We start from the raw sequence: 25,909 nt of genomic DNA on the forward strand, positions 1-25,909 counted from the left end.
AAACTCTTGGTGGGTAGATTGCTCTTTTTATCTGGAATCTCAGCTGTTTGTGAAAATCCAAATTTATGTGGTCAGTAATGTAAATGTTAATGAGTACTGTACCGCAACATCGAAGGACATTCCTGGTTTGAAGTATTTGGGTGTTTTCGTGAAGTGAATGGTGTACGGTGATGTGACGATCTGGATACTTCTCAACTCTGCCTCCACCATTTCACTACCTGTTGAGTTAATGCAGAAACAAACACATTTACACACAAACTAATTGCAGCTGAGTATTTCTTAAACACTGGTTTACTTTCTTCTTTATCAGAGAAATAGTTTGCTGATTTTCAACCAGCCTTTAATCATAACAGTGTGGGTAGTATGTCTCTCTCAAACTCTGACCAAACTCAGATCAAACAGTAAAACTGGGCAGCGCTGAGCAATTATAAGCCAAGATTCTGTTACTGTATTGCCTATTTCTCACCTGAAATTAAACCTCATTGTTCCTTTAGTTTCCTTTTGTGTTCCTGCATTAAGAAAATGTACTTTCTGTGTAAATAAATCTTCTTACCATATCATGACGAAAACTCTGTCTGTGTCTGTCTGTGTGTCTGTTCCACGTTTTTCTCCTCACTGACTTGGTCAATCCATGTGAAATTTTGCACAGAGATGCCTCTCTTCACGAGGAACAAATTTGCCTAAGAACCCATAACTTCCGGTTATATAGATTTTCCGCCATTTTGAATTTTTTGAAAAACACTTAAAATGGATCTCTTCCTAGGAAGTTTGACCGATCTGCATGAAACTCGGTGAACATAATCTAGGGACCAATATCTAAAGTTCCCTCTTGGCAAAAGTTGGAAAACTTACTAAAACTGAGCTTCTATAAGGCAATGACTTTAACTATCTGCCTTTCAACATGCTACCTCAACTACTAATGTACAGTTTTAGCCAACTAACTATCCCACTATTGGCAATGGTACTTACAGTAAAGCAATCGTACTATCAAATTCACAAAAACTCTGTCTGAATACATTGCTCTTCTTAATGGGTTCAGTTGACTATTTAATCTGCTATTATCCCAAACACACACCATGTGAAACTGTACGTTTGCAACTGTGCACTCAATGGGTATGGACTAGCATATGTTATTTTGCCTTCAGACTGTGTCTCCCTCTTTCTTTGGCATGCCTTTAGAGCCAAGTCATGACATTCTTTGAGAAAGTTTAGACTCTACTAATACTGAAAGCTCTTTCGATCCACACATGATCAAATACACCGAACAGGCACAAACACACACTCTCTCTTTCTTACCGCTCTCCGTCAGCACACTGACAGCTACAAATATGGATTTCCCGACCAGGTCGAGGATGTTTGGGAAGGTCTGTGTGATGTGCTCTCTCTTCAGTGTGACCGCTCCACTACCTCTGCCAACCTAATTTGGCATAGTATAAAAATGCATCTTGAGATACAGTATAGTGGTACAGTGATACAGTCAGTTGAAGGCACTTTACAAAATGTAGGAAATTTAGGGTCTTGTAAAAATGCGGCAAAAGTATAAGTATGTGCTCACCGGCACTCTCTGAAGAGAAGATGGGAAGCTTTTCTTTTGACCATCTTGCATAACTCCAAACACCACATAAGCCGTCCCATCCACCTCTTCACCAAATAGGTATCTAAAACCACAAGAGAAAGACATGTTTAGGTCCACAATTAAAAGTGGGATGGCCAGAATGTAACAACAACACAACACATGACAAACAGACTAAAAGAGCAAGAGCCTCAACACAACCTCTGAACACCCTTTGTTTCCTCACCCAGTCAAACCTGGTCTACAAAACAAAAACCTTCACATACGTCGCTTTGATGTTGACACGGAGCTCCTGACTGTCCACGTAGAAGAAGGGGCTGTCAGGTGTCAGTTTGACCTCAAAACTGGGCAGCACTGAAAAATTGAAAACATTTTATTGTGTGTCCAATAAAGTAAGTCATTGTCATAGGCTTATTTAGGTTTAGGTTTTAAATGACAGTGGGGAATGAGGGACTCACCGTATTCTTTGACCTCAAACTCTGCAAAATAGCTCTGCTGTGGGTTGCTGTGGAACTTTGTCACCACCTTCCACAGTCCAGGACTACACACACACACACACACACAAACACACACAAGAACGTATATTTCAATAATCTAGCAAAACAAGAACTGCTTGCAGACAAATGAGCTTCTGCAAAGAACATAGTGTTTGTACTGTCCCACAGAGGGCAGTAACTTTAGAAACACTGAAGTTTAAAAGAAAAGGCTTAAAGCTTTCAGGTTGGCTGAGCAAAAGACAGAACATCATCGTACCTTTATTTAATGCCTTTTAAGGTGGATTATTTAAGTTCATAATGTATTGTGACTGAATGTATTTCTCTTGGGTTATGTCTGTCTGTCCATTTACAGTTAATATTAAGATCTAAATAGCTGATCTGCTCTACAATTCAAGGATCAGCTTTACGTTTCATTGGAGAGTTATGCCTACCATACACTAGAAGACCTTGAAGGGACTTTGATAGTGCTTTTAAAAGTCAGACATCCTCTCACATCTAAACACAATGTGTGTTTTTAGCCACACACAATGGGATTTTACAAAGACTGGGGATCTTGCAAGACTAGATCAGAACTAGAACTAGATTCCTTTTGAGATTATTTCTTGTCCTACTCCTGGTGGAAAATAGTAAGCCAACCTCCCTTTAAGAAATATGTCATATCAACAATTCCTTTCATTTACGCAAAAACACATACCTCTAGAAACACAAGATAAAGATAAAGGGCATAATTGTTCACAGTATTCTTGTCAATTCAGCATGAAAACTATCCTTAAAGTGAGAAAAGTATTTGTGTACAAACTTTACATGTTGGATTTTGTTGCTTTAACTAGCCACCAGCTTTCATTGGTTACATTTGCTATTTTATTGGGAGGTGAACTGTTTCAAAAATTAAGATTTCTCATGAAAATGAGTGCTGGTTGGTGGATCAGATACACGCCGAATTAAACTAACTCTTGTTCACTCCACAACTTCAGTTTATCCTCTTTTTTCCACAGAACAAGAGGACCAGGACTTGTTTGCCTCCATGCAGTCTCCTCCATGTTTACTGTCTACCCAGTTTGCTGCTTCCTGTTTGGTGCTGGAGAGAGTGCAGCTGTTGGTTGTTGACAATATCATTCACTTTCAGTATTTGCATGAGTCAAGACTAAAAAGCTTTATTTCAATATTAGATTTTTTTTCTGACGATAAGATTGATACCACTTTCAGCTGATTCTGATTTGCTTCTAACATTAACAAATGGAGTTATACTCACACAACTATTTTTCCAGTTCATGTGTGGCTACTTTTCTATCAAGCTGTGCTTAACTAATATTTATTGATTAACTCATCAGTGGCCTACTAAATGAAGCTCTGCCTCACCAAAGTCATGCGCCCCAACTTTAATCAGCTGACAGCCAGGTGATTGGATCATTGTTTCTTTTCAGTCACACATCAATCACAGCCCGTTCCCATACAAAACATTCTATTTAAATATGGCTTTCTACTCATTGATCCCTGCCCTGTTAAGTATAGAATTGATTTTAAACTTTTTGCCTGCGCTCATCAGGTAGGACCCTCCTTTTTTTTTTTTTTTTTACAGTTAATCTGTTGTTGGTCTAGTTTCTATCCTTCTTTTATCAGTTTTATTATTTATTTATCTTTATTAAACACACTGATTTATCTGGTCTTAGCCTATGATCAATGTTTTTTATTGCTGTTTGTCTTGATGGTGTATACTATTTAATTTGTCTCATAGAGCACTTTGTAACTGTGTTTTGAAAAATGCTTTACAAATAAAGTTATTATAATTAGTAGTAGTAGTAGTATCAAACAAAATGTATAGAAATGCAATGTGAAAAAGTAAATTCAAATTAGATAAAATACCTGACAATATCAGAAAGTTGGTAATCCCCAGAGTGCATCCCTGATATCAGAGAGACTGGATCGAGTGGTAAAATGATGCCTTCAGGGGTCTGAAAATAAACAACAACCATGAACTGTGGTCCGTGCCAGTTATAAATTTAAAAGATCCATGCTATCTTTAGTCCACAATCCATGAGAAATTACATTTCTGATTTCTAAATAAGGAAAAAGCTGTAACTCAACCACTAGAGGGAGGAAAGCATTTATTTTTAAAGTCACTGGTTGGACAGGTGTCACTAGAGATGGACATGAAACTAACAAAGACACGACAGTTCAGTGGATGTGTTTTTGTGATATCATCTCATCAAGAGGCCTCATTCTCCCAGTTACAGCTGATTATATATATTCAATTCTGTGCTTATCAAAGATAAAATACAATACCTCAATCTCAATGGCAATAGAAGCATCAGTTTGGGTTGTGTCATCCCTCTCTACAGGCTCCATGCTGGGCGTCACTGCAAACATCCTGTAATAAACTGACAGAGACAGAAAGAGACGTTAAGTTTGCTGCTGAAAGTTTAAGAAAGGTGTATCTTTACTATTCCACTTATGATAAAAGACTGATCACTCAGTACAATCATTCAATTTGGGAAAAATACCTTCACAGGAGTAGGTGTGTTTCTCAGTACTGATATGGTATTGAACTGACCTTTGCTGTCAGGGGTGTAGAGGGTCTTATCGGTCTGGATGAAGATGTAGCCGGATTGGAAGGACACCAAGACGACTTTCTCCAGCAGTCGGTCAGGGAACTGAGCTTGCAGGTACACATACTGTTTCATGTTGGGATCTTTACTGAAGTCTCCAACAGGGATCTGAAACCAGTGTCAAGAGATACAAAGAGTGTATGATGAGCAGGGTGGGGCACATCATGTGCATTTCTGGATTGCAGATCTCTTGTTTGTGCTCATGATAGAAAATGAAATGAAATAACAGTGACAGCATTTCATTTACCGTTATTCGTCCGAGCGCCTGGAAGTCATTTGCACCATTAAGTGTCACAGCTGTGGATGCTAGCTTTTTGTTTTTAGTTGGATGGTTCATCACGTTGATTTCGACCCTGATGTCTCCTCCAGTGCAGTCTTGACACTCCACAAAGATCTTTTCTGCTGTTCCTACCCGCATTAAGTTGGGGGCAGTCATCACCTGCCTGCAGAGCAGTGGCAAGAGAGACAGATATTGATCTAAATATTCAGGAATCACTGTGCAGATAGAATATGCTGTTGTTGGTAATAAACTTGCTTGTATTGCGCCTTTCTAGTCTTATGACAACTCAAAACATTGTTTTACACCATGAGTCACATTCACACACTGGTGGCCAATCTTCCACACAAGGTGACATCTGCTACTCAGTTTTTAACACACTGTCACACACATATAAAACAGCCACTGGGAGCATTTTGGGGTTCAGTATCATGCTTAAGGATACTTTGACATGCCAATTGGAGGAGCCGGGGATCAAACCACTGATCTTCTGATTAGTGGATGACCTGCTCTACCTCATTGAGCCACAGCTGTGCATGTCTCTATCATGTGCATTTGGGCACATTTGTTTGCACAAAGTTTTTAAGAATGAATCTTACAGAAGTGTGTGACCTCTTAAAATAAAGAAAACTGTGCTTAACCTCTCATCACAGGTGCTGGTCTTACTAAGGGCATGTGTGTCTTACTAAGTGCATGTGTGAGATTTTTATGTTTCTGAATTTTCAGTATTTAAGAAAAAAGCACAAATGCTAGGCATTCTTAAAAATATAAACGTAATTTTGTGCAACTGATTTTTTTCACCCCTTACTTATCCCTTTATTTATCCTCTGACCCCTAAGGTTTATCTGGGGACATGAACCCCAGGTTGAGTACCACTGTCTTGGAGCCTGTGAGTTTAAGTTTCAGTTTACCCAAGTTACCAAACAGACAAACAAACAAAAAACAACTATTTGCTCAGTGGAGGATCCTGAGCTTCAGCATGGACTTCACACACAGTGAGTGATCTATTGATTACCTTGATGAAGATCCAGCACTGGATCAATAAAACCTTTCACCATGGCTCTAGACTCTCACTGTGTGTTGCGTCATGCATCGTTGTGCAAACTGACAAAAATTAGGCCAGCATACTGGCATCATTTTAAAGACCGGAGTACCTTGACTTTTGTGACACAAACTGCAAACTGGACTACAGACCCTCATTATGTAAGACACAAGTTAAACTATAATATTTGTAGCCATACACTTTTTAAATCGAGTATAAATGCACAGGACCCCAGATATTGTTCTTGCTCCCATTATAGTTTAACTAGTAACAATATCAATATCAAGAAGATGAACAACAAAGCAAACTGTATATTTTGGCTCTGTATTCCTTGCTTTAATTCAGTCACGGGGGTATGTAGAGGTAAAGCAGGTCTACTTACAATGGAGCTCCATCAGCCAGAGAAGTTAGAGAGACAAAGGCCAGAGAGGCCGTCAGCCACAGTAGAGTCCTTCTCATCCTCCAACCTGACCCTGATCTGCCGTCAATGTAGAGTGTCGCTCTGCAGCACCCTTCTTTTATCCACTCACCCCCCCACTTCACCTCACTGCTGTCTCATCTGTCCTCCTCCCAAAAGGTTTCTGTGCACACGTAGCGCACACAAACACAGGTCCACATCATTTCCCAGCAGCAGTTGAGAAACTGTGTGTTTCTGATAAACATTATCTCCTCTGAGGAAAAAATAAACAGTAGAAGATCAATGAGAGCTGACATGTTTGACTGACTTCAAAGCATACAGATGAATGAACTGTTGCCTGCAAAATTATTATCCTGCATTTATCATGTTTTTTTTGTCATGTTTTTGTTTTCTTTTTGTCATTTTGAGTCACTTTTAGTTCTTATTTTGAGCCCCACTCTTATATTATACACACACATAATCAAACATATTGATCATGCACACAGACAGCTAGTCAGATCAAAACCATGTTGAGTAATTTCCAGGCAGAACATCTGGCAGGGATTTTTGGAGTTTCGACAGCAGGGAACTTTCCTCCTATGACTGAATGATTAAAATAATTGTATGGTAATCATACCATATATCCTATATGTTTTGGAGGTATTCTTATGACTCAGTGGATTCAATAATTTTAATGGATGTCATAAATGTAATCAGTCTTTAAATGTTTGGAGAATGAATGAATGTATGAATGAATGACTTTATTTCAAGCCAAACATAAAAAAACATAATAAAAAACAAAAACGACAAAGATAACAGTGTCCAAAAAGTTTTGTTTTCTCCTCTTAAATTATGACCCCCCTCTCTGTCACAATACATTTTTTGAATGTTGCCTGGAAGTGAATTATACTGTCCTAATTGCTCTCTTCTGAAGGATGTGTAATGGTTGTAAGTTGCTTTTGCAAGTGTTGCCCCAATCTTCCACACAGTAACTCAAATAAGGTAGTACAAGTGATGAATACTGAATGTGCAGTGATTCATGGTCCAGTGTGAGTTTTGTTTTCCCCAGAACTGCAATGGTCTTTGTCAGTTTTGTTCTTACATAATTGGTCTGAGGTCCAGATTTTGTCATCTAAAATCACACACAGAGGTTTAGTTTAGTTTAATAGACTCTTTCCACATTAACATTACCAATCCTCATCTGTACTTGTGTGTGCTGTGGTTTCCAAACAGCATGAATTAAATTTTGTTCAAATATAAGACAATTTATTTATGCTAAACCATTGTTTTTGATTTACTCATTTCTGTCATGACCTCCTCCAAATGCTGCCGCAGATTTTCCCCAGAACAAAGAGCACCACACATATATCATTTATGTACAAAATAAACAGGGCCTAATACTGACCCCTGTGGGACCCCAACAGTTATATCTAGGCATGATGATGTGTAGTCACCTATTTGCACAGACTGCTGCCTGTGTGAAGTCAAAGTTTATTATTATAGCCCAAAATCATTATCATCATTAATGCCATTGATGTCGATCTATTTGCTCTCAACCCATATTGACTGTCTGAGAGTAAATGATACTTTTCAATGAAATCATCCAACCTCCTAATAAACAGTTTTTCTAACATTTTAGAGAACTGGTGGAGACTGACTGGATGGCTGCAAAAAATGAATCCCATTGTTTGATAATTACACTGAAATATTTTTCAGATAAAAATATATTTTTTTATTTCTTGGGCCAGGTGTGAACCAAAGGTGATGCAGTTCATGGTCGGTGCCTTAACATAGGTCACCAGGATGCCCTGATTATTCATATAATTGATATAAATTCATGAGAAATTATTAATTTACATCACATTAGAGAGTTCATTTGAGGTGCTTCAAATGCTTTTAAAGTCATTAAGTCCCCTCCTCCGCCCTGAGGCAACGCCTTGATTAACAGCCCTGCTAGGATCTTAAGACAATGCTTCCTTTCTCCACGACATCCTGTCCCTTCCTGTCACCCCAGGGGACCACGCCATCCCCTCTCTTACCAAATGTTTCTGTGTGACAAAATTGAAATGTATGTTGGAAGTGAGATTATTCATTTTGTTCCTCTTTGTTGGTTGCTTTGTTATGTCCTAAACTTGTACACGTGCATAATCATGTTTCTATCTGAATGATACTTTGTTTTAACCTTGTAAAACAAAAGATTGATAAGTTGCCGAATTCAATTTCAATTTTAACTGTTAACCCCTCGTCTAACATGGAGCCAGACTGCCATCTTGTAGCGGAGTTAAGAAGAGTTCCTGTAAGGAAGTATTTGAGTGTATTTGAAGTAACCTAGTTGATACCATGGCATAACAATTGTATTTTGATTTAATCTTTATTTGTAAATTGTTTAATTGGATGTTAAGAATCAGTTTTGACCATAATGGGAAGAGTATGTGTCCAAAGCGCGTAACATATCAAAGTATACGACCTCGTATAAGAAAGGCATTAAGTTTCCTCCAAAATAACACGATGAGACTATTTTTTTAATTAGAGAGAGGCCGCCTTATCAAATCCGCCCACTTTGGACAGATAAATACGAGTGCACTCGGCACAGCTCACTCTCTTACACTTGTTTTGTTTCACTTGTCTCTCTTGTGCACTCTTGTTTTATTCCTCTTGTTACTCTTGTTATTTTCTTGTATTTTCCATCCTTTTGTAATTTCCGCTTTTTGTATAGGCCTACTCCCGTGTTGCGCTCTTTTTCATTTTTTTAGTCTCTTGCTTTTATGTTTGCGTACGCTCTTTCGTTTTTACTTCATTTAGCTCATACGTAACTCTTTTGTAAGAGTTACGTACGTAACTCACAATGAGTTATTTTGAACAATTTTGAACTCAAGTTTTCTTTTATCTCCAGTGTTTTTAAAATTTTTGGGCATTAATAATAACTTTGACAACAATATTGAACAGCCAACGATATTGTTCTCACCATTATTATAAGCGAGAAGTCAGAACAAAGTAAACCAACACCTGCTGACCAACCTCTTCGCCCCAGATTCATCGGAACCAGCGGCTGCCAGCCACTTGCCACAGTGGTTCTCGTGCCAAGCCCAGAAGCTTTCTGCAGCGCAAGGCAACTAACCTGGAGTACCCACGGGACATTGCAGACTCAACCGCTCCCACACTGCTGTGAGACAGCCTGTTCCGTTCTGCTGGAAAGTCCAGGAGCTGCGAAGCAACAGTCCGGGGCCCCAAGAGGAGCTTTGCCTTTGATCCCCGCTGCTAAAAAGTAGGCAAAGAACTTCCATAACTTGAGTGAGCCGCTGTGTGGTGAAGAGTGAGGTCGAGCAGGAGGCTTAGTTAATTATGCTGATTTTAATTTAGGTTTCATAGGTGAATGGTTTTGCGCATCCCTGCGTTCCCAATTTATAATATATCTTAACATACTCTACTGTCCCACTATCACCAAACTAAATAACTCACACGAGTGTTACTTCTCAGTTCATTCCATTTATATACTGTTGATTTTGTGTTGTGTCATATAATTATCATTTGCTATTCATTTGTTCAGTTGTTGCATATTTAGCTTAAATAAATCTTAATTTATCGCCAAGTCGTTGTCTGTGTATATATCTTTTGGACAGCAGCTGAGATCACTGTATAGAGAATTCATAACCCAGATATTGAGATTGATTCATTATTGATAAGCGTGCTGAAGAATTAATAAGTGACTTATGGAGTTATTAATTTGATTAGTCGCTTCCCTCATTAGGAGGGTGGTGCCCCAAAATTTTATTACGAGTGCAAATATTCTCAAAGAGGTATTTCCCCTACAGAGTGTTTAAGGAGGTACCATGGTGTTTTATTATTTGTTATTTTTTATTTGTCTAACCTGCATGTCATTTTCTGGGTCATGTGATGGCCTCCTATTGGTTCCTGCCACTATATAGATAGGGTCATAACTTTCTTGTATGTTTTTAAAGTCATTGGTTCTTTTAATGATCTAGCCACTACAATAAAGGCTTTTTCATATTTCCTTCCTTGTCTATATTTTTGGAGTGCCTTCCTGTACATACTAAAGATACTACGTTTTCATTTTGGAGATTGATCACAGCATAAATAGGATTGAAGACAAACTGTATTATTATAACCATGTATTAGCGTCTCTCTTCTATGTTGTACTTATTTGTATTTCAAGTGTAAAACTGCCTGTGCAAACAATGTTCCGTTGTCATTAACACATCTAGGTCTGGAATCACAGAATGCCTCTCTGCTAAGAGGGAAAAAAACACTTGTTTGTGTTTATTTAAGCCAATCACAGTCATCCTGGGCACTAATCCCAGGATGCAGTAACAGTGTCCTACAAAACAGTGTCTGGGTGAACTTATTGTGGTGGAACAATTGCATGTGGGGAGGCAAGTACTGTCATTAAAAAGGAAAACATCATGATAAACTTTAACAATGAAGTAAAGATAATATTTAATAATTAATGAAAACAGGTAGCTGGTATACCCTGCTTGGCCCAAAGGCCTGCCGCACCTCCACCAGTGCCCACCATAATACAGACTATGAGTGAACAGATTGAGAGATGATTTGTGCTGATTAAGATTTAACAGAAGTGTGTGGTGCTTGGACACCATAGGGAGATATTTTGTGATCGAGAGACATCTGAGGGCAGCAGGATAAATCCCCCCATGGAGTCCAGACACTGGTGGTGGTGGTGGCTGATGACTCTGAGGCTGCTGACTGCTGAGGCGGATGAGGCTGATGAATCCATAAAGACTAGGTGATGATGGGGAAGTGAAGGGCACGCATGATGGCAGCAAGTAAGAAATACAGCAGAGCTAGAACCATATTTAAAATGAGGAGCAGTAAGATGATAGGCTGACAGAGAAGGTGTGTCGCTGTGCTATTGGTTGATTATGAATCAGCTGATGACTCACTTGACCTACCCAGACAATGACACCTATGTGCTACTTTCAGTATGTAAGTTGTTAGCTTGGAGGTTGTTGCTGTTATTTGCCATAGTGAAGGGGATTTGGAAACAGTAACACACAGATAGCAAAAGGAAGAGAGAATGCCGGGCGAAATCAGCCAACCAATGACAGACTCATAGCCACAGTCTATATCAGGCGAGTCAGACTTTGTGTAACCACACCAGCTCAGAACCTCCACATCCAGTGTCTTCACCTTTAGGCCAGATTGGGAAAATCATTCAGGCTGGGAAATGTAGCATGGAATATAGCCCCAGTCAGGCCACTTTCAGCCCACCAGGAAATATTTATTTTAAAGACTTCTTTTCCTGCACTCTGGTTTTAGTGCATGTGCATTACAAAAACTACTTTGAATGAGGGGGGCAGTAAGAGATGCTGTTGGGTACCAACGACTAGTCTCAGTACAGGTTAATATGATTGTTATTTAGGACTGTAAGCCATAACGTGCACTGTGTCATGGTTTTCTCCAAAGCTAAAGGGGCATACTACTGATCCTCTGCCATAATTTTTTTTTTTGATAAACAAGCTTGTTGATGCTTTTTTATGCAGCCTGGCACCTTCTATACATTTAAAATACAAGCCTGAATCACTTAATTGATCTGTACTTTCAAGATCATTGTGAATTTTGATATTAAATTAGCAGCTGTTAGTAATCAGCATGAGTTTTGAGTAAAGAAAAAAAGAATCACAACTGCTGATGATGAACATGTATTGACTAGAGCTGTATTTATGTTAACAATGGTGGAATGTAACTAAGTAGGCTGCATTTACTCAAGTACTGGACCCTACTGAAGTACAATTTTGAGGTAGGCTGCTTCTTCCATTTTATGTTAGTTTATATGCTATTTCTACTTCTTAGGCAAATATTGTACTCTTTACTCCACTACATTTATCTGACAGCTTTAGTTACTGTGAAAATTCAGATTACTAGTACAACATACAGTATAAACATATAAACTATATTAAACTACCCAGCAGCAGGGATGGGTAGTAACGTGTTACAAGTAACGCACATGAGTAAAAAAGTTTTTTTGAGGAACGAGTACTTTTTAAGTTCCTTTTTTAAAACTGTACTTCTACTCTTACTCAAGTATATTTTTGAGCCAGTAATCTACTTTTTACTTCACTACATTTGCCATTTACCTTCATTACAACTACAGTATATTTCCAAATAGTCGCCCGGTAGCAAATAGCCGCTGGGCACACCTAATAGCCGCTGGGGGTTTGACCCCATTTTGCGTATTGAACGCTGGTCCGATTAAACGGCGGGGCGATTATTTCCTCATTCATTACCTCAAGGAGGGGTGCGCATTTATGCACGTGTCGGTGGTGAAGTGGCGCACATGACTCGTGCTACGGATGGATGGACGGACGGACAGACAGTCACGTATCTAAAACAGGTAATACATCTGGCTACATCGTTCCCACATCAAATATCCGTGATCGCCTTGACCCGCGTGCATAAAAGCGCACACAGTCCGGCCCAATCCCAAACCACTCCCTACCCACTACCACTTCACTACCGAGTGTCACTCCAAATCAAGTTACACTCGCAGCTGCGGAGGGCACTCCTGATTAAGGGGAAGTGTATGAAAGAGAAGCCAAACCATGGGACGCCCTTGCCACTCTACCGGAAGAAGGAAGCAGATGTAACCATGGTTACAGACAGATGCTTTGTGAAAGCAAAATAGAGCAACGGGCTATTAAAAAAAATATTTAAATATTAATTAAAATGAGTTAAATTAAAAAAAAACTTTAATAAGTCAGATAAGAGATACAGTGCAGTGTAATCAAAGTAATTAACTTGTTCATATTTTATAGACACAGTTTACACATTCACGGTTGAACTTTATTAATTAATCTGGGCAATCTTACCTCCATCCCTGCTTTGCAGCATTCCTTTTTTTAGTAAAGAGACTCATTTTTAATCCGTAGATCGATTAACTGCTTTGTTTTTTCTTCTGTCCCTGTGAACACATAATTAGGCTATATATTTTTTAAAAATCATGAGAATGGGATGAGGAATTTTTTAGACAGTTTTAAATAGTTCATTTAAGCATATGGACGTGGAGGTTTTCATCTTTTGACACCAAACATTCTGTGAGTTTGTTTGAGACTGTGAAGTCAGTGTGAGGAAAACAAATGTGTGTGTTTGATCTAAAATATTTTACAAAGTAGAAAGACGGAACTCTTACATTTGTACGTTGTTTCCTCCATTGTGATGTTGCGCTTCCTGCTGGGCTCATCAGAAGCCTGCACTGATGCACACTAGCTATCTAAGGGCTGAGCAGTCCACTCGCACTCAGCGATAGTTGGTTTGGGACGGCCCTTAATATGGCGGAGCTCCGCGTGACCGCGCAAACGGAGGGGGAGTGAATAGGACGAGGGGATAGGGGCCGGTTTGGGATTGGGCCTCCGTGTCCTCTTACCGCGGATGCTGTGATTTGATGGCCCGGTACTCATTGTAGCCCACTCTTATAAGACCCAATAATAATAATAATAATAATAATAATGATAATAATAATAATAATAATAATAATAATAATAATGATACGTTACTGTGGACCTATATGCCATACCTTTTAACAAAATTACCGAAGAGTTCGCTGAAAAACAGGTAATGTCAGCCTGAATTACTCACGTACGTCCCCGGTGAAAATCGCTGACATGCATGGGGAATACAGCTTCTACAGGCTCGCTATAGCTCACTGTCAGGACTCAGGGACCAGAATTCGGGATGGCGGACCGTCAGAATGGTGATATTTCGGTGTGGCGGCCTGTAACTGTTGGTTAAATGGCCCGTTCGGATAACTGGGGCTTTACTGGTATAATGCAATAGCACCACCCAGCGGTGAAACCCGTGTACATGAAAAAAATGACCGGAGCCAGGTCCAAATGAAGAGCTTCTTTTTGTTTGAAAAGAGCCAACTAAGTTAGCATGTTAGAGATTTCTGCACATATAATCCCAGTTTAGGACATATTTCTTACAAAACAAGGGAGAGATGGGATTTTCATTTTGTTACTGTTATGGTCATTTGTAAAATAGTCCACCTGACACCTGATGATCTGGCAGGAAAGACCTACAGGGACCTGTTATACCTTTACTAACACATTTTGGCAACATGTAAAGATGGAACTTGGGAACATTATAGTGCTATTGTTTACCATATATTGAATGGTTTCTTATTTATTTAATTGGATTTTATTTGTTATGTTCACAGCGAAAAAGACGTAGAAAAGACAAAGAAGTTGGGATGTCATTTCTGTTTTTAAAGCAAGGTCATCCACTCAAATTACAGATAGGGAAATGGAGAAAGAAGAGGTTAGGTGAGGAAAAGAGGGGTAGAGTGAAGGAGATGGAGAGTGGAAGATTGGTACCTGCTTCAGTAAAAAAAGTTTTATCAAGTGCTGTTTTTTCATTATTTAGCACTGGTCCGCACACCCTAAAAAAATATTCAAACGGAAAGTAACTTGTACTTGAGTAAATTATTAACCAGGTGCTTTTTACTTTTACTTGAGTAGGTTTCTCAAATAGTAATTTTACTTCTACTTGAGTAATTTTTTATGGCATTAATTGTACTTTTACTTGAGTATAGATTTTCAGTACTCTACCCACCCCTGCCCAGCAGTATATAAAATTCTTAAAATGAGCTCCACCTTCACCAGCAGCAACACTGAAATGATGAACACATTAATGCATCAATAATTATAGGCTAGTACAATAATATTTTTATTCTGAAATGGGCCACTCTGCATGGCAGATGAGCAGGTCAACTTTTACTTTTGATAGTATAGCCTGTGAGTATAGCCTGTGATGCCAGGGGTCAGCATGCCTGGGGACCCGCCCCTGCCTGCCAACCAGAACATAAAGCATGTGTCTTGATTTTGTTTTCTACCAACATTTCTGGTCAGAAGGAGAAACTTTTAAACACTAGAGAATGCAATTTCTGAAGAAATACAGGTGTGGATGCTGCATGCTGAATAGCTGACACTACAGTGCAATGCTGGCTTTAAAAGTTGAAAAATACCATTAATGTATGAATAATGTGGAATATTGTCAGGTTTTTTGAAGGTTTTAAAAAATTTAAATTAAAAAATTCCTGTTTTGATGCAAACAAGCAAAATGGCACAAGTGGCTCCAGCCATCTCACTTTTGCATACTTTAACATGAAAAACGACATGTTAGGGCACATTAATCTATGTATGCACGGCTGCATGTAAATGGAAATATCAGTGGAATATTCATTTTCATTATCTATGCAAACAGCTCATTAGGAATACTGTGATTTTCAGGATAAGGGCAAAAAAAAAGTATTTTGTGCATGGAAATGTAGTTATTGCTAAACTTTCTGTGCATTCCTCCATGCGCTGAGTTTACCATTATTAAACTTTATTAAACTTCTTCTTCTAGTTGAACCTATCAAATGTTATTAAACAGTAATCAGCATAACTGTTTTTATTATTTGTCTAAAAGAGACAATGAAATACAGACCATTACATACAAGATCTTAAATGAGCAATTCATGATCATAAGCCCTTATATCCCACAGCTGTGAAACTTATACATAATAAGAATAAAGAAAACTAAAATCATTTCAAAAAGAAGATTTATTTCCTTGTGTTTCACTACTGCTGACATCCGAAGAGTTGGTACTGCTGGACCAGCTCCTCCATGCCCAAACAGGTCGGTCTGTGTTCATCACTCTGACACTCTGCTTCTGTGGGCCAGTACTCGATCCAGGTTCTCTCTCCGAGTACATACTGATACCTGAGTAGAGCAAGGTGACAATACATTAGCCCTCATCTATTAGTCTTATGTACAAGCCAGCGCAGATCCAAGCACCAAAATCATCTAACAAGGGTTCATGTATAATTTTACCGTTGGAGAGATCAGGTGTTGATAAATGTGGCAACTGAAAACAACTGTCATTCAAATATCCTGCCCAGATGTATTCTCAGTGTAGAGGCCTTGACCCTAGAGTTTATGAAATGGAGGGTTGTAATACTGCCAAGAAAATAAACTTCTCTGAGCCAGAAATGGAAACAGTGACGTCCCAGGTCCAGTTCAATTATTGGTTGTATTTGGCAGCCTGAGAACCGGCATCAAAGGAAGTCTGAAGAAGGCAGTGTGGAAAGAAATCACAGCATTGCAGCTGACAATCAGAATCGAGGTTGGAATATTTCATTTACACATTCATGAAATGTACCAACCTAATATATAAATATATTGAAACAATTAGAATATAGTATATGGTTTCTCATCAGCCATGCATTTTTAATTGATTAATATGTGGCTGCAAATACTTTGTGCCAGTCAGAGTATGGGTCTTTCTCTCAACTCAGCCAGATTTACTATGCTGCACTGCAAGTCCACACGCATAGATGATTTGAGATCTGACGCAAGATCTGATTGTAGCCTGCGCTCACAACCGCGCTAATAAATGCTGAGCTTTGAGGGGAAATGACTCTACGCCCAGTTCTCTGCCCTACATTTGTTTTGTAGATGAGGGCCACTGGGTCTCCATGTGACCAATGTTCTGTGACACTCTGTAACATAACATCACAAAAACCTGTACATTAAATTACTTTATCATTGGCAATAGTAACAAATAAGCTGAAGACAAATAAAGTCTTGATTTAGTGATAAAACGCAGTGAAAGTTTAAAAATGATAAAATGCACAATCAAAACACTTTCACACAAAGGACAAACTTACGTTTGTTCTTTTTCATCTCTGTGAATATCATTGGAAGTTCCCATGATGAGGTAGGTTTTGCCTGTCGCCAAATCTAAAGAATCCCTGCAGTGCGGATAACTCAGGAATGTGCGCAGTTTATTCACAGGACCCACATCATAACTTCCTGTAATTCAAATATAGGAGAACATAAAAAAGAGACTTACAGATTAAGTTAAATGCATCACTAAACCTGTGGTACAAAACATTAATGTTGCACTATGAAATATTCTCTGGTGAATTTCGCTTAAAGGAAAGACATTTTGGGAAATATGCTTACTTGCTTTTCTTGCTGAGTTAGATTGATATCACTATTGATACCATTCTCATAACTGTAGCCCTAAATACACAGCCAACGCTTAGCTGATTTACTTTAGCGTAAAGACTGTTATTCTTGCTCTTTCCAATGGAAACAAAATCCAGCTGCCAATACCTCTAATGTTTGTTTGTTTAATCCATAAAAAACAAGTGTAAAAACAACAATTAGCCATTTTATGGTATGTATGTACTGGACTATGTGGACCAGTAACTTACTGGAGTGTATGCTGGTTGCCTGGCAATGCAAGATAAAGCTCCAAGCAATGATGAAGAGGCCCTTTCCTGCAAATTGGGTGTACGGGCCAGATGCATTATGTTGCTGTGTGTCAAGTGTTGTCCACACAATGTAAAATTCATGTAAATCGAATGATGTGTGTCACACAAGGCCCTGTTGCCAATAGGGGGGCACAATTAATATCACTCAGTATTGGCACATAGATGTCTTAAGGCCAGGACTCTTAATGAGCATGTGAAATGTGGGGCAGATAGGACACACAAGTTACAACAACTTTCTGTTTTATGGAAAAACGGGCAAAATGGCCGCCATGTCATGGCAGCGTCGTTCCACAAAAACTTTGCATCGCTTGTACTGACCAGTTCTGAAAATAATCCAAAAAACCTTCTATGAGTTCCAAAAAGTTTGCACAAAATACATGAAAAACGAACCAATGAAACCTGTTGAGAAATATGTCTAAAATGATGAGAGCACTGTGGGCACCAAACTGTGAATATCTGAGCAACTTTTCTCCCAATTGCTGTATATTCTCACAATCTTAAGTTTCGTGAGTTTTCAAGTATTTCAAGGACTTTGAAAATGCATTTAGAGGCTGAAAGAATTTTGAGAGGCGCTTCAGAGCCAAGGTGCTCCACCTAAACCCAACTGTTGGATCACATCAAAATAATTATTAGTTTGAACGTGGGTATTTGTTAAATGAAAATATGCAAGAAATCCAAAATTTAAAAATAAAAGGAATTTGTTCTTAAAGATGATAGCAATGATCCCGCCAAATTTTGTGAACATCAAAGGACCTTTTTCCCACTGGTGTGCATTTGGCCATGCCTCAACCCAGTCATTGCAGAACTTTTGCCAGTTCTGACGAAATTTAATGAGTTTTCGAGCACCCCAAGCTCCTCAAAAATTAAACTGTACAAAATAAAAATATTCTCTACAAAAATAATAGGTTCCTTGCACTTTCAGTGCCAGGGACCAATGGGCTGTAACATTTCTATACCATCCTTCCATTTATTTTCATCCGCTGGGGCGGGGTCACGGGGCAGCAGGCCAAGCAAAGCACCCCAGACGTCCCTCTCCGAAACAACACTTTTCAGCTCCACCTAGTGGACCCCAAGGTGTTCCCATGCCAGATGGGATATGTAATCCTTCAGCATGTTCTGGGTCTGCCCCGGGGCCTCCTACCAGTGGGACGTGCCCGGAACACCTTTAACAGGAGGTTCACAGGAGGCATCCTGATCAGATGCCCGAACCACCTCAACTGGCCTCTTCGACGTGAAGGAGCAGCGGCTGTACTCCGAGCTCCCTACAGTGTCTAAGCTCCTCACCCTATCTCTAAGACTGAGCCCAGCCACCCCACGGAGGAAACTCATTTCAGCCAAAATGAGCCTTCTATACCCAGCCCCTAATTAGCTGGCTGCTTGAGGAAGCTTCATGCGTAACAACACATGAATGGTATCAATCTTCTCATCTAACTCCCTGCAAGAAAGTGAATGAGCGTTTCAAAAATGTTGAACTTTTCCTTTAGACTGCCATAATTTTTCTGTCTGATTGAAAACACCACTGAGACTCAATGTGCCCATCACATTTCTGAAAGAGGCAAACAAATCTTTATGCCATCTTCACCTGTAAGGCACCTTAGAAACATCAGAGGGTCGTACATTTAAGGCAGTTCAGGATAAATACCCACCTTCTTTAATGACTTCCAGTACCATCATTGTGTAAATGTCAGTGGACAAACCGTCTGTAAACCCTTCCAGTCTCACTTTGTACACTGAGGGCAGAAAAGATGCAGATTGTTACCTCACTGGCTCCCTTGCTTACTTATTCTCTCAATCACTAACTCACACAAGCATAAACACACATTTTTCGAATAAAAGTGTTGTATTAATGCAGTCCATGTACGCTCTCTTACCAAAATCTATTTTGCTGGTTGGTGTACTCTCACAGGCCTTAGTTGTTCGCTGATCATTGGTGATCTCTTCCTTCTTCTGCATACTGCAGTTCTCTGGAAATGCACAGTCGGCACAAGTTAACCAGTAAATAGGAACATGTGGATGTGTGTTGATGAGTTGAAGCCAGTCAATCCACATAGACACACATGTTATAATACCTACCTTCACAGCAAAAATAAACATGTTTACAGCCTGGTACAAGAATAGGATTTGGTCTCTAAAGCTAATTTCCCCGTTCACAGAAACTGAACGGTGGACGAATTTTTATTTAACTCCTATAACACCTACATTTTATTAAGGCTTAAAGTTATGTATAATTAAGGTCAGACCGCTCAGAGTGACAGGCTGTCTATCGATAGTGTCCCCTGCTTCTCAGTCAGATCCACTCCTTGATCTTTGACAGTGCAAGCCTCACCCAAATATCGTCACATCTGGCTGCACATAACCAAGTTGGCAACAGACAAAATGCTAAAACTGAAGATTCTAAAAGGGTTTACAAACCAATGGGTGACATCACGGTAGCTATGTCCAGCTATTTACAGTCTATGGGAGAAACTAGGTGCAACACTCATCAACATGGCTGCAGACTTTAATCTTTTTTTTTAAATTTTCTTTTGGCCAAAAGTCTCCCACTTTATTAAGATACAATAATACATTGCTGCAGTTTACAGACAGTGCAGATGATAAGCCCAAAACATCTGATCAGTGCTTTACCTCTGTTAAGCACAATGTTTGTGTTGTCTTTAGGTGTTTGGGGCAAATGTATGTTTACAGTAGATAGATTAGGTCTGATTGACGTCATCCCATTTACCTTCTGCACATGTGCATTCCTCATTTCTACAGAGCCGCAGTAGCTGTCCAGCTTTCCTCTCTGGATGGTAGAATTTCACACAATGTCTTTCTGCAACAAGAATCAAAGATAAAAATATTTAGTGGTAACTGCAGTTTATCAAAAAATGAAAATAAAGAATTTAAAAATGTAGCTAATAGCGCCTGCTTATCCACTATGTCATCTACTGTGACATCTACAAGCAGCAAAGCACATGGAGACATCATATATTTCTTAGTGTTTTGAGACTCACGGTCATAGTATTCATAGACAGACACGGCAGCTGGTTGTAAGACTCCCACTTTCAGCTTCTGATGGATCCTAAAACTGATCTCCTCGGGTCTCGTGTGAGAAACCTGCGGACAAATTTGAAACAGATAAATAAAGAAAGAACAAGGCAGAGAGAAATAGTGTAGAGGTAGGAAACAGTGATGTCTCACCTTGTCCAGGTAGATGATGAGTGAGCCTCTTTCTGACAGGACTGTGTTCATCTCATATTTTGCAATGGTGCGGGCACGTCCTTTAGCCAACTACACACAATCACACATCGTCAGACGACTTTCCAAACCATAAAACACAGCTTGTTCCTCCCAACAATACACACTGACTGAACTTTGTGTGGGTATGTGTGTATTTGTAGTTCTTACCAAGTCCAGGTCATTTGTGTTGGGAGTGAAGCCAGTAAGCAACCCAATATCCAAGATTGACATGGATGCATCGCTCTCCCTGTCCTTATAGCTGTACACAGAATGGACAGAATAATTAAAATAAAAGTGTAAAGAAGACAGAAAGAAAGAAAGCAACACCCTAACAAACTCATAAAGGTTATTGTAGGGGCTATAGCTGGTTACAAAATGTTTTGTGTAAAGCCATGTTACTAACAGTCATCAGTATGACGCGTACTTACAAAACCTCTATTCTCAGCCTGTATATGTTCTCATCCTCTTCCATTTTCTCTGCAGGAGCAAAACATTTAATCAGCATTTGATTTTTGTTTTTGTTTTTTCTCATAAAAGAAAAATACATGGCAAGAAGACTGCTAGCCAGCAGGAAAATGGATGGCAAACAGGTACAATTACAACAAATACAGACAAAATACCTGGGAGGAGCTGCACTGACAGGTTAAACTTCTGACAGTCACTCTCCTTTTCTTTAGGCAGAGCATAATACAGCGACACCATCTGTCACACGGAGAAAAGTGCATCTTAATATATGATAGACCATTCTAGTCAGGCCCCAAAAAAGTGCACCAGGCTTTGACGCCTATTTTCATTAGTGGCCAGTAGAACTAAAACTCCCGAGTCAGTTACATGATGCCATTGGACCCGAAAATACTTCTTCCCATAGACTTACATTGTGAGAGAGATGGCTGTAAATCAGTGGATACATTTTTTTGTGAGCATCACAACCCCCAGGAAATTATTCGTTTAACTATCAGGATTTATACAATTTGGTCCAATAACATTTGGAAAGTCTAGGAGAGCTGCAAGATTAAATCATTTTACCCCCATTCAAGTTGGTGTTGTGCTAAACCGGATGTAGGTATCATGGCCAGTGGAAGTCTTGGCCAGTGATGTGGAAGCAGCACTGACCATCCCGGTAATGTCATACCACAGAAATAGAGCTTTTTTGGATTCATGCACCACTGAGCAACTTGTCGGAGTTAATAATAGAAAGAGTCATAATTGACCTTCTTTGCAGTTTGACGTGTCTTGTCAACCGTTCTACAGACTTCTCTTTGATAATCATTGCCTTCAGCTATCAGGCTCCTCTCCTGTGGAATCATCTTCCTGTTACGGTCCGGGAGGCAGACACCATCTCCACATTTAAGACTAGACTTAAGACTTTCCTCTTTGATAATGCTTATAGTTAGGGCTGGCTCAGGCTTGCCCTGTACCAGCCCCTAGTTAGGCTGACTTAGGCCTAGTCTGCCGGAGGACCCCCCTATAATACATCGGGCACCTTCTCTCCTTCTCTCCTTCTCTCTCTCTCTCTCTCTTGTGTCCTATTACTGAATCTTGCTAACTTGGCCATTCTGGATGTCACTAACTCGGCTTCTTCTGCGGAGCCTTTGTGCTCCACTGTCTCTCAGATTAACTCATATCGCAGCGGTGCCTGGATAGCGTGACGCGTGTGGTTGTGCTGCTGCCGTGGTCCTGCCAGATGCCTCCTGCTGCTGCTGCTGCCATCATTAGTCATTAGTCATACGTCTACTGTTATTATACACATGATTATTGTCACACATGTATACTGTCAGATATTAATATATACTTTCAACATATTGTACCACAGTAGCCAGAAGTATAACTATAATATTATTACTTTCAATAATGTTGTTGTAAGCTACTGTCATTACCTGCATCTCTCTCTCTCTCTCTGTCTCTCTCTCTGTCTCATTGTGTCATACGGATTACTGTTAATTTATTATGCTGATCTGTTCTGTATGACATCTATTGCACGTCTGTCCGTCCTGGAAGAGGGATCCCTCCTCAGTTGCTCTTCCTGAGGTTTCTACCATTTTTTTCCCCGTTAAAGGGGTTTTTTTGGGGGAGTTTTTCCTTATCCGCTGCGAGGGTCCAAAGGACAGAGGGATGACGTATGCTGTAAAGCCCTGTGAGGCAAATTGTGATTTGTGATATTGGGCTTTATAAATAAAATTGATTGATTGATTGATTGATTGATTGATCGTCTATGGGGAAAAAGCTTTTCGGGGAGCAGGGGATTTTTCGTTGTAACACTGTGAGAGGCCACTGGTAAAAAATGGCTTCCAGGCTGAACAGTGTTCCTAGGGGGTTTGCCTAGGAGCCGCAAATTTGTGTCCTGGTCAAAGTGACCACTATAAGGATGGATGATTACCAATTTTATTACAATTTCCCTTATGTCTCACGCAAATCACCTTCAACTTGACATTTGTATATGTATTACAGTTATATAAAGTTTTAAAACGGCTTTGGTTGTTTCAAACATTCATTACGTGACCACGCATTATCAATCCACTTGACGATCACAGGAGTTTTCCCTATGTGCATTTGTTTTCTGTCTGTTTCTCATTGTTTGAGTTGACTAAACAAGGTACCCTGAGGACTACCAAGTTTTGCTGCTGCAACTCATTGGTCTCTAAACATACCAAGGACAGATATTCATGTAAAAAAAAAGAATTTTGCATAATAGGTCACCTTTAATACACAACAGGTGATAAAATTCTGAACAATAATGTATTGTACAGTACTTACTTTCACTGTTGCTTCTCCTGAGCCCGTGGCAGTCACTTTCACATCCTGGTTTATATCATTGAGCTGTGGGAATTTTAATATGCACACACACACACACACACACACACACACACACACACACACACACACACAGCAGGGGAAACGTACAGAAAACTTCAGCAATGATGATATCAGTGAGCCAGTACATGTTAGTTTGTACGTCTTCTCACTTTAGATGTTCTTGTGGCGTAGTGGTTGAGCCTGTTGAAGTTGAACTTTTCTGGCCTTGTCCTGCCCGGCAACAAGATGTCCACATTCAGGTCATACTCTGGTTCTTTAGCATTGGCCCAGTACTCTGCTACAGCCTGGTACACCATTATAGTAGCCTAGAGAGAGAAAAAAAAATGAGGAAGAGAAAACACGACTTTGGAAGAAATAAGTTCTAAGTTAACATAAGGTATCAAGACAGAGAGAAGGGTCTGTGTTACCTGAGTTGAACCGTAGCCTCCGTACACCATCTGCTGACCAGTGAACCATCTCACAACTGGTCCGGCATCTTCAAAAAGCTTTAATAACAGAAGGCAAGTAAACGGTTGAATTTTTCTGTGGTTGACTTAACTTCATTAACTTTAGCGGAAATAGAGAGAAGTCCTGATTCTGTTATCTATCTATCTATCTATCTATGATCCATTCTGTTAAGTATATGAGCAAAAACTGAAAAAAAACTGACATTTTGAGTCAGTGGCATTACAGAGCGACACATTTCACTGACTTTTGTTTCCAAAACCTCGACCTTTTTACTGAGGTAGCATGGATGAAAACTCTGACTCCTCATGAAACACACAAAGTGGGACATGCTCACCTTGGCCTTGACCAGAGCGAGAAGAGCGTAAGCTGTGGCCTCCAGTGTGTAATCGTGCCCTTTAGTTACTGGCCAGTGGGACAACTCTGAGGAAGACACACACACACACACACACACACACACACACACACACAAACACAAATCTTTAATTTATTCTGCTCGTCCCAATTCCTCATCTTAAAACTTTTGATCATATGTTCAGTTTTCCAAATTTTAACTAATTTTTCTATCCTTGTAGGTCATTTGATCTATGAACTTGAAAGCCTGATTGAAAGAAGGATTGATTAGGCCAATATGGATATCAATATTTGACAGATTAAAGAAAATCATATATTTGGTTTTTAACACTTAACACAAGTAAGCATATCTGATAAAGATCGCTTAAAAGTAGTGATTCAATTTTTTTTTACCAGTAGTATAGGTATATCAACCATATGTGTCAGCTGGGCTCTAATAAACATTATATACTAATTATTTGTGGATGTATAATTTTGAATATGAGTTTAAGTATACTACTGTGTGATGACACCTGGGGATATAAACTTGTAGAGGATTTCACGGTTCAGTTTGTTTTCATTAGCCAGGGCATATGACGTCATGGCAACGGCATATGAGTAGCTGAGCTGGGGCAGACGCCTTTCCAGATAGGCCACTGCTTTGTTTATACTGCCTGGCAGACTCTGGACAGAGACAAACATGAAGAAAGTTAGTTAAAATGAGTGGAGAGCAGTCAGATAATAGATAATAATCCAGATAATCCATTTATTTCTATTATTATTATTATTATTACACCTGTTCAAGAATGTTGTGATTTGATCCTGGAACAATAGTTCAGACCTAATAATAATAATAATGATAATAATAATAATAATAATAATAATGATAAAGGACTTTTAAAAACAGAGCAAAATGACATTATCCTTATTCTTAATGTTAGTGAACATATTTTAGCCTGTTGGAAAGCTTGTTAGCATAGCCAACCTAGTTAGCAGGCTAAAGTGGGATTCATACTTGTGTGACCCTACGCCTTAGCCTACGCATGTGGCCTACACCGTTGTGAGCATTTATAATTCTGTGGTGGTGTGTCTGTGTCACTCTGCAGTTACACCTCCAAAACACTAGTCGGCGGCAGAGGTTTCTGTGTATGGGGTGCCGTTTGTAAAGTGTCTCACACTGAAATCAACAGCAACATTTTACCACATTTAGCTTCAAACAACATTTAAAAAAGTGGTGTGAATTTTTTAAAGTCACTTTTTACCACATCTACAGCAATATTTGAAATATGTTTAATATAATGCCACAGTTAAATCTAAATATTAAATATAAACCTAAATGATGAATTTAAATCTAAATGTTAAATCTAAGTGTTAAAATCTAAATCTAAATGTTAAATCTAAATCTAAATG

At 39.3% G+C, this 25,909-nt stretch overlaps 1 protein-coding gene and 1 long non-coding RNA gene across 2 annotated transcripts in view; both read right to left on the reverse strand.

Moving 5' to 3' along the window:
* LOC117254690 (uncharacterized) overlaps nucleotides 1-25,909 on the reverse strand; it is a 75,078-nt gene that overhangs the window by 19,590 nt on the left and 29,579 nt on the right. Inside the window, exons 29-54 of the mRNA XM_078166593.1 lie at nucleotides 25,033-25,183; nucleotides 24,504-24,589; nucleotides 24,130-24,207; nucleotides 23,872-24,027; nucleotides 23,663-23,725; nucleotides 21,529-21,610; nucleotides 21,337-21,385; nucleotides 21,077-21,167; nucleotides 20,870-20,959; nucleotides 20,683-20,785; nucleotides 20,412-20,501; nucleotides 19,561-19,653; nucleotides 19,336-19,419; nucleotides 17,078-17,222; nucleotides 15,990-16,130; nucleotides 15,514-15,522; nucleotides 6,378-6,551; nucleotides 4,924-5,119; nucleotides 4,622-4,784; nucleotides 4,354-4,448; nucleotides 3,934-4,022; nucleotides 2,032-2,114; nucleotides 1,840-1,927; nucleotides 1,556-1,658; nucleotides 1,297-1,417; nucleotides 103-218 (exon numbers count right to left, since the gene is read on the reverse strand). Of these exons, the coding sequence (XP_078022719.1) occupies nucleotides 103-218; nucleotides 1,297-1,417; nucleotides 1,556-1,658; nucleotides 1,840-1,927; nucleotides 2,032-2,114; nucleotides 3,934-4,022; nucleotides 4,354-4,448; nucleotides 4,622-4,784; nucleotides 4,924-5,119; nucleotides 6,378-6,551; nucleotides 15,514-15,522; nucleotides 15,990-16,130; nucleotides 17,078-17,222; nucleotides 19,336-19,419; nucleotides 19,561-19,653; nucleotides 20,412-20,501; nucleotides 20,683-20,785; nucleotides 20,870-20,959; nucleotides 21,077-21,167; nucleotides 21,337-21,385; nucleotides 21,529-21,610; nucleotides 23,663-23,725; nucleotides 23,872-24,027; nucleotides 24,130-24,207; nucleotides 24,504-24,589; nucleotides 25,033-25,183 (2,739 nt within the window). The remainder of the gene's footprint in view (nucleotides 1-102; nucleotides 219-1,296; nucleotides 1,418-1,555; nucleotides 1,659-1,839; nucleotides 1,928-2,031; nucleotides 2,115-3,933; nucleotides 4,023-4,353; nucleotides 4,449-4,621; nucleotides 4,785-4,923; nucleotides 5,120-6,377; nucleotides 6,552-15,513; nucleotides 15,523-15,989; nucleotides 16,131-17,077; nucleotides 17,223-19,335; nucleotides 19,420-19,560; nucleotides 19,654-20,411; nucleotides 20,502-20,682; nucleotides 20,786-20,869; nucleotides 20,960-21,076; nucleotides 21,168-21,336; nucleotides 21,386-21,528; nucleotides 21,611-23,662; nucleotides 23,726-23,871; nucleotides 24,028-24,129; nucleotides 24,208-24,503; nucleotides 24,590-25,032; nucleotides 25,184-25,909) is intronic.
* Nucleotides 9,570-13,695, reverse strand: LOC144462565 (uncharacterized). The gene is made up of 3 exons (XR_013490823.1): nucleotides 13,558-13,695; nucleotides 13,238-13,329; nucleotides 9,570-9,650 (listed from the first exon to the last, which is right to left on the reverse strand). It is a non-coding gene; the product is annotated as an uncharacterized LOC144462565 (long non-coding RNA).

This window comes from Epinephelus lanceolatus, chromosome 3 (genome assembly GCF_041903045.1).
Source record: "Epinephelus lanceolatus isolate andai-2023 chromosome 3, ASM4190304v1, whole genome shotgun sequence".
Taxonomy (NCBI): Eukaryota; Metazoa; Chordata; class Actinopteri; order Perciformes; family Serranidae; genus Epinephelus; species Epinephelus lanceolatus.